The sequence below is a fragment of the Semicossyphus pulcher genome, unplaced genomic scaffold, assembly GCF_022749685.1.
Source record: "Semicossyphus pulcher isolate SPU_LCO1_2020_fin unplaced genomic scaffold, fSemPul1.0.p SCAF_18, whole genome shotgun sequence".
Taxonomy (NCBI): Eukaryota; Metazoa; Chordata; class Actinopteri; order Labriformes; family Labridae; genus Semicossyphus; species Semicossyphus pulcher.
In genome coordinates, this window is record NW_027211691.1 from 13,859,035 (window position 1) to 13,867,933 (window position 8,899).

At 40.1% G+C, this 8,899-nt stretch overlaps 1 protein-coding gene across 1 annotated transcript; it reads left to right on the forward strand.

The window, feature by feature from the left end:
• The first annotated feature begins 4,942 nt into the window (after nt 1-4,942).
• On the forward strand, nt 4,943-6,623 carry LOC138596259 (vascular cell adhesion protein 1-like). Its single transcript, XM_069667884.1, has 4 exons — nt 4,943-4,985; nt 5,253-5,624; nt 5,924-6,229; nt 6,331-6,623. Exons 1-4 carry the CDS (start codon nt 4,943-4,945, stop codon nt 6,621-6,623), a joined length of 1,014 nt encoding a protein of 337 aa, XP_069523985.1.
• Nucleotides 6,624-8,899: the final 2,276 nt, after the last annotated feature.

The following is an 8,899-nucleotide window of genomic DNA, read 5'->3' on the forward strand; positions in this document are numbered from 1 at the left end:
CTACCGGAAATCTCCAGCCCAAACTAAAACAACAAAACCCCAACAATATAAATACATGTTGAGGGGAAAAGGACCTGTGGAAAAGAATACAACCAAAGTTAGGAGGAACAAAAGAAAAACCCTCCTCACCACGAGGTTGCTGTCTGCGTGTGCGTGTCTGCCCTCCTCACTCTGCTCTCCCTGCACCTCTATATCTCCTCCCCCTCCCTGAGCGCTCATTGCACTCAGGTGCGCAGCAGGCAGAAGGAGGATGGAGAATCAGAGACACAGGGAGAGAGAGAGAAAGGAGCAAAACAAAATTAACTGGCCACACGTAACACAAACACCTGCACATGAAGAACTGGCTGCAGTCTGTGTTCCTGCTGCAGAGCCAGACGGACATTTCTTACCAGCACTATGCCTTTATATTATTTGTTCATTATTTAAATTTTTCCTCACAGATAATCTGATCTGAATTAATTATTTAATAAGCCCAAATACTGTCTGTTCATGAACTATGGAAATGATTTATTAGGCTAAAAGTTTCAGGAGAAATAGAAATCACGTCATGCCGATCAAACCCGACCTCACTGATGATCACTCTCACACGTAGTGTTACCTGCTGACAGAGAGATTCTCCTGCTCCCTCTGAATTCATTCATTCACCCGTAATAAAAGTTAGCAGGGAAATAACTGATCATGACAAGAGGTATTTTTTTAGATTCAATTTAATAGAAATGAATCTGTTTTTGCTACTTTGGATTGTTAGACAACTTATTTTTTACTCAGATTTTCACTCAGAAAACAAAGAAAATCTTCAGTTATTCACTGCATTTTATATATTTTACGACAAGTTATGATCAATATTTCGTTCTAAACGATCACAGGTTGTCAAATACCAACTCATTATACCGACGTTGTTTATAGTCGGTTTCAAGGCGCCCTGTAAAGTCTGTTTTAAGGTCTGCTTCTTCCTCTCTGCGGTATGAAACTCCGGTGATGTTGTGAAGTTTCACAGAAGTCCGATCTGTTGCAGCGTCCAATCACTCACTGATATCTAATAAGGGGGCGTGTCGGCCAGTAAAAGACTTCCGTGGAGGCTGTTCTCGTGTATCCTCGCTTATCGCTCCTCGGAACTTCCTCCTCTCTCCTCGCTCCTCGCTCCTCCGAGCTGCGATAAGAGCTTTAAGACAGTCCTCAATATGGTGGCTCCGGAACTACTTCCGGTTCGGGCGAGGAGCGGGGAGCGAGGAGCTATCAAGTTAGAGACTTGGGAAGCAGCTACTGTATTGGGAGACACAGCAAACCTTCTTGCCACAACGCGCATTGATGTGCCATCCTGGATGAGTTGCACTACCTGAGCAATTTCTTCAACACCGCCTCATGCTTCCTCTAGTGGTGAGGGCACTGGCAAAATGCAAAGGTGACCAGAAATCAACCAGAAAGGATGAGGACAGGGAAATGGTCTGTGGCCACCACCTGCAGAACCATTCCTTTATAGGGGTTGTCTTGCTAATTGCCTCTCATTTCCACCTGTTGTATGTTCCATTTGCACAACAGCAGGTGAAATTGATTCACAATCAGTGTTGCTTCCTAACAGGACAGTTTGATATCCCAGAAGTGTGATTGACTTGGAGTTACATTGTAATGTTTATGTGTTCACTTTATTTTATTTGTGCAGTGTATTATGTAATAGTAACATTTGAAAAAATGAACAACTTCCTCTTTGTACTTAAAGTTCTCAGTATTTTCTCAGCACTCTTCATCAGGTTACTTTCCACCACTTCTCTTTGACTCATTTTGGTTCATTAACCACACATTGCGAAACCTGAAGCTTCTCACGCTGATGTTTCATTGCACTTACAGCAGCATCTTAAGCATGAGAACGTCAAGTACTGATGGAAACCAGACGAGTCGACTGCATGCTGCAGCTTTTACAGTTGATGTGTCTCACAATGAATGAGAAGTTCTCTTAAAGGACTTTCAGCAAACTGCTGACTGTGTTATAATGTTTGTAATATTTGCACCTGTCAATAAAAGTAGAGATTATTCAACAGCTGGATTATATTCAGGAGTTAATCCTCATGATTATTTACCACAAAAAATACAACCAAATGCAATTTCTCTTCTGAAATTAAATATTTTGAATCCAAAGAAAACAAATCCAAACAAAAGACGAAATAACTGGACTACCGGAGATCTCTAGCCCAAACTTAAACAACAAACTAAAACAGCAAAACCCAATAATATAATTAATGCTGGGGGAAAAGGCCTGTGGAAAGCAAAACGGAAGTTAGGAGGAACTAAAGAAAACCCTCCTCATCACAAGGAAATCCCAAACATCTGTTACCATTAGGGGTTTAACGGTATGTGTATTCGTCCCGAACCGTCACGGTACGACGTCATGGTCGAGTGCATTCAGTCATAGGCAGAATACGTCAGTAGTAAAAGACTTAAATAGAATAAGATAAAAAACAGGAATAAGAATAAAAATATAAAAAGCAATACGTGTTATACAAATAGTACAAAATATGTACAACAGGTGTGACAACAAACAAACAACAAACAGAAGAAGAAGCAGACGCGTAACTATGGCAACTATAGCTGTGTGGGGAATTTTCGGGTTCCCAGTTGACTACAATGGCGATGGAGTGCGAGTGGTGGATCGGACGAGGACAGTGTGTCCGCGTTGTTCGACAGTTGTGCGGTATGTCAGTGGAAACAATGGAACATGCTAATGACGTGCATTTCCATCCATTTACCTAGGAAGTTGGAATTCGGAAATGGGAATGATGTCACATTCGAGTTGACCACGTTCCAGTACAGTCTGTAGTTCCAGTACAACAAGTCAACTACAGAACAAATATAAGGTCCACAACTTGTCCACAGAGAGAGGTTGGACAGTACTGTGAGTACGGCTGATTTAATGAGACACAAATAAGACAGAAGTGGTAATAAACAGTTAATACTACAGCTTTCATTTACTGTTGATGCACGGAGATATGAGGTTGGTGTTGGTGAGGTTCCTCCGACTTTCTGAGTCGGGAAATCCAACCTCAGGGGGCCTTCCAGTTGAAATTTTCGACTGGGAACTCTGAAATTCCGACTTCCGAGTACAAATGGAACGCACGACAGCATCACCCAGATGTGCCAATCACCAGAGCGAGGCAAAAGTTAACGGGGGTCCAACAACTCATCCGCACTGTTTTAAAAAGCCCCTAGATGTGAAAGCAGACAGAGCCAAAGACATTACCAAAGCTATTGGCTTTTACATTTCAACGGCTCTGCGCCCTTATGCAGTAGTAGAGGACCCCGGCTTCAGGTATTTATTAAAAGTGCTCGAGCCTCGTTACAGTGTCCCTTCCCGTGCGCACATAAGCCAGTCCGTGGTCCCTGCCCTTTACAGGCGTACACGAGCGGTGATAGAGCACGAGCACAAGGTGTCCGCTGCACCCGCTGTTGCACTAACAACTGAAGGATGGACTTCCGGTGCCACTGAAAGCTATCTCACAGTGACCGCACACTTTGTTAACTCCGAGTGGGAAATGAAAACTCTTTTAATTGTTTAATAAAATAATAATAAAATGGCAGATATTTTATATTTTGTTTTATATTTAACATTGTATTTATTTTGTATTAACATCAGGAGATGTCATTCAGTTCTTATTGCTTGTTATTTTTGCAACAGCTCTGGCTGAAGCAATTAAAACACTCCCTTGTAATTTTGTAATATTTTCAAAAGATGCTTTTCGGTTTGACTTTATTTTACATTTTTGTTGGACCTCAGTCAATATAAAAGCGTGGCCTATGTGAGATAATTTTTTTACTGTTTGTATTTTCCTTTCTAATACAGTGAAATATGTTAGAGTTCCTTATTTATATAATGATAAGTTACCAAAGATGCCTGTTGTCATATGCTACACTATATGCTATACCTGCTACCTCAGTTCATCCCTAAAAATGCATCAACTATCTCAAGTAGTTCTAAAGGACCGTAGGACTAACAAACAGTAACGTAAACTACTGTCTGTTCAAAATACATGAAAAGAAACCTGGAACTATGCTTTTGGGACCTTTTGTTGCTTTTTTCCTGTTGTACTGAACTCATACCAAACCGTGACCCCAAACCGAGGTATGTACCAAACCGTGACTTCTGCATACCGTTACACCCCTATTTGCCATGAAGGGTCTGTTCTCAATTCTGAAGTAGTATCTGTCTGTATATGTTGTGGTTAAGTTAAAAAATGCAGTCGTGCAGTTTTTATTTTAGTAGAGTGTGTACCAGAGTAAGCTGTCCCTACCCATCCATCCATCCAGAGCCTATCCCAGCTGTCATTGGACCCTGGACTGATTGCCAGTCAATCACAGGGCTGACACATAGAGACAGACAACCTTTCACGCTCATACCCACACCTACAGGCAATTTAGAGTCACCAATGAACCCGACGAGCATGTCTTTGGACTGTGGAAGGAAGGCGGAGTACCCAGAGGGAACCTACGCTTGCACGCTTGCCTCTAGCTGCGGGGCAACAGTGCTAACCACTGTACCATCGTGCAGCCTCTGTTACTAACCCAAAAAAGCCAAAATGGTTACAGCAGAAGATGCAACAAAATGTAACTTCCTCATTCACAGGGTGAGAGCAGGAAGGATGAAGACTTCTTGTAGTTCTGCAGCTTAGCAGGGAGGTTACTGGTCTGCTGCAGTTCTGCTGAAAGTCACACATTTTAAAACATTGTTTTTCTTCTTTAGCGTCTCGCAGCTTGTTTGGTAAGATCAAATGTTACTGCTTTTTATGTTTGAGCTTTTTATTTAGCTGCTTTTTAGAAACACTATACAAAAAAACATATTTCATTTCTTCAAAAGGAAAAATGCTTTGTTTAACAGATGCTTTGATTAAGACATTGAATAGTAACTTATTATCAAATCCAGGTGATGGGTGTCCTTGCAGTCCTGTGTGTGAACATGTTGACAGCCAACGTGTTACTGAGTGTCTTCTCTCTTTCAGGTGAGCTGTTTGTTCTCTCACTTTTATTTAAAGATGTTTAATGTTCACAGTTTGAACTTTATGTAGAAACAAGCAGGAAAAGAAGAGCAGACAGAGTTACTTTCAACTGTTCATGTTCTGACTGCAAAGTGAAGTGTTTTACACTGATGTGTTAACAGCACAGTGAAAAAGACCAGCATGCAACACATTACCTCTTAGTTTATCATCAACATTTTCTTTGTGCAGATTTTGCTCTACATTATAATAATCATGAGTCTGGTTTTACAGATGCTACGACTGATTGTCCGGATAAATCACACCTCTTTGTTACGACACCGAAGAAGATGGACGCACTGAGTGGATCTTGTTTGCAGATCCCATGTAGCTTTAGGGCTAAACCAGAAACAGGCTTCATCAGCACAAGAGAAACATTTGGAGTGTGGATTAAAAGTGACAGCAATCTAAACAATGCGATTTATAACAGCAGTGGGACAGTTAACATCTATCCAATGAAGATCACTGGAAACCTGAAAGAGAAAAACTGCACCACTCTGTTTTACAACTTAAACACAACATACACAGACAAATACTACTTCAGAATGATAAACTGGCCATTCATAGCAACAGCTGTTTGTGATCCTCTTCAAATAACAATTGAAGGTAAGAGAGATTTGTTTTTATCAGTCACTTTATAATGTTGTTGTTTGTTATAAACAGTGAAATCAGTTTCTTTGGTCCGAATAGAAAACTTTTTATTGTTACTTTACTTTGTCATCAGTTTATATTAAACTGAGTCTGTTGTTACAGTTTGACATTAAAATGGTCAAATGTAAGAATACTGAAAAGCAGAACAAACTGTTATTTATACTTTGTTCGCTTTCAAGACAGAAGTCTCGCCGTCTGTGACAGCTGCAGAAAAAAAGCCTCAGTGTAAAACTTGTGTCTAATTTAAACCACAGATTCTCCTCGGAGCCCCAGCATAGAGATCTCAGGTGATCTGAAGGAGAAGGAGTCTGTCACTATAACCTGCTCAGCTTTCACTCCCTGTCCACACTCCCCTCCTAAACTCACCTGGAATCTCCAACAACACTCTCACAACAACATGGAGGAAAACACAGATGGAAACTTTACAACTAAAATCCAGGAGACCATCACTCTGTCAGACAAACATGATGGATACAACATCACCTGTTCTGCCAAATATCCTGTGAATGAAGGAAAAGATCCGAAGACAGCAGAGGAGACAAAGACTCTCAGTGTTTCATGTGAGACAACCAGAGTTTGTTATTGGATCCTGTCAGCACATGATGATTTATGCAATGTCTGCTGTTTTTAATGAATAAAGTTAATCTCTCTTTTTCCTCAGATGCTCCTAAAAACACCTCAGTGTCCATCAGTCCATCAGGTTTGGTGTCAGCAGGTGAGCAGGTGAACCTGACCTGCTCCAGCAGAGCAAAGCCCGTCAGTCACTTCATCTGGTTCAAGATCAGCAAAGATGGACCCATGATCGTATCTGAAGGAGAGTTTTACAGCTTCACTGTGACTGATGGAGGAGTTTATTACTGTGTGGCCATGAATGATCTCGGTAATCAGATGTCATCAGGGATTAATTTAAATGATGCAGGTAAATGTAGAACTGTAGTGAATCTCCTGTTTTGAGGCAATCTCGTCCTTTTCCTTGTTTCTGCTGCTGTGAAGCTTTGCTTGTTCATTGTGTTCATATTTTGACTATAATTTAATTTTTACAGCATTTGTATGAAACGGTTCTATAGAAATAATGGCAACATTTTTTACGTTTTTTAGTCACTTGGTTTCTTGTACTGTTTTATTAAGGAACAGAGAACTCTCTACTCTGGGGTTCAGCTCTTGGAGGGATTGTTGTCATCATACTCATCTTCCTCACGGTCTCTATCTGGTAAGTTTTGCAAAACTACGTTCCTAAGGAAATGAGTATGAGTATGCAATCTTCTGTTTCTACAGCAACAGAATCTCCACCTTTACATCTTTGTTCTGTTAGCATGACTCAAGTTTGACAAAGCTTCTTTGTTCTTGTCAGTATAACCTACCTATCTTCTACAACTAGCTTCTAACCTAGATTTGGCGTGATTAATTATTAATTATTATTTTGCAGTATTTTTTTTTTTTATTATTTCTTTGTTTGTTTTGTTTTGGGGGTCTAATAAACTTGAAACCAATGACTGTATGTAAAGATGGTCGACACGTCTCCATCTGCTCTCATTGTACAAAATTGAAGCCAAAATACCCCGAGATGGGCACTGCCATCTAGTGCTGGTGTCGTTTTTTGGAGCCAGAGAATGCACAGTAAGGATCTCAGGGTGGAGCTGCTGTTCCTCCTCTACTCTGCTAATCTGGAACAGATCAGTTGCAGGAGCCGTATGTGATATTGATCGTGTATTTTGATTTTATAGTTTCACTCATGTCCCATCTGTTAACATGGAGGAGGCGGGCTTTATGACCTATACTGCAGCCAGTAAGCAGGGGTCGCTGGAAATATTTTGGCTTTCCTTTTAGGAGCTAACATGTCGTCCATCTTTTTAAACAGTCTATACCTGAAACTGTATACTTATTATGACCTCTCTAATGTCCTCCAGGTGGTTTAAGTCCAAACATCAAACTCCTCAACAGACTGAGGTGAGAATAAGCTGAACTGTGTGTTGTGAGGAGATTTTATAGTATATCTGTCAACAGTGACTCTGGCCTGATATGTAAAGCATCAGTCTTTAGACTCAGCAATATTTAAGAAGTTAGCGGTTAGTGGTGGGTTAAATATTAGGGAAACACAACCAATGTGACAAAACAGCCTGTAAGCATCACTCTAACACAACTATCAAACAAACACAATTGTTTTGTCGTTTCAGTTTTGATTCAGAAAGTGGCTAAAGATAAAGCAGATTTGATTTAATCAGAAAGTTATAGATAAATGCAGCTTAAGTTTGGTTCTGACTTGAGGAAGCTGTTTCTTTATTGTCAAAGGGATCTCGATATATTCTTAAAGCATATCAGAAAGATATTTTGGCCAGACTTTAACATGATTTATAAACAAAGAGCAAAACTTTAAATTCTATTCTGTAGCTAACTGGAGGCAGTGTTAAGATTTATGCAAAGGAGGAATGTGCAGCAGCAGTTAGAAAGTCAAACTTAGCCTAGTTATAGTCTACCATAACTTTACTTGTTTATATGGTCTAAATAATACATAAAAATAATGCTCTAAACTAACAATTTCTTAAATGGAGAAAAGTTGTTATAAAATATTTACATCAAGTGACTGCCAGGTGTAACCAACAGTCAAAGATTATACTAGCTGCTCAGAGAAAAGAGTAACGTTAGTAACTTGGAAGTTGACGTTATACCGTCAACTTTGTCCTAACTGAATATCCAAATGTCAGATATGTTAGCATAGCATTAGTTCATTTTCAAGTGTGAAGTTAGAATTAAAACTAATGTGTGAGAAGAAAACAAGTAGTCAGAGCAACCATGAGCATGAGCATGTAGAGGCTGAATAATAGAGGCCCAAGAATCAAACCCTGGGGGACTTCATTCAAATTAAATATCACTAATGGAAACAACAAGACTCCTGCATTCAAGATATGCCCTGAAAAGGTATTTGATTTATTTTTCAGAGTCAAAGAGATGGCATGCTGGCTCTTCAACAGTCAGCCAGCGTAACAGAGGACAACATCCACTACGGAGAGATCAACTTTTCTGCACGTAAACCTGAACCCGTCTCTGTCTCAGTGCAGGACAGTGGACAGCAGCTGGATACGCTGCATGCAGAGGTCAAAGTGTCTGAGGCAACAAACAGCTTAAGACAGACTGCTGACAGCCCAGAGGACCTCTATGCTCAAGTGAAGAAAAAATGAGTATTGTTTTAACACCACATTTAGTTTAGTTTCCTAATATGCAGTCAGTTTGCT

Excerpts from the sequence above, each read along its gene's own strand:
- LOC138596259 (XM_069667884.1), top strand. The coding sequence starts at position 4,943 with ATGTTGACAGCCAACGTGTTACTGAGTGTCTTCTCTCTTTCAG. Across the intron at positions 4,986-5,252 it reads GAGTGTCTTCTCTCTTTCAG|ATGCTACGACTGATTGTCCG; the intron begins GTGAGCTGTTTG and ends CTGGTTTTACAG. Across the intron at positions 6,230-6,330 it reads AAAGACTCTCAGTGTTTCAT|ATGCTCCTAAAAACACCTCA; the intron begins GTGAGACAACCA and ends CTTTTTCCTCAG.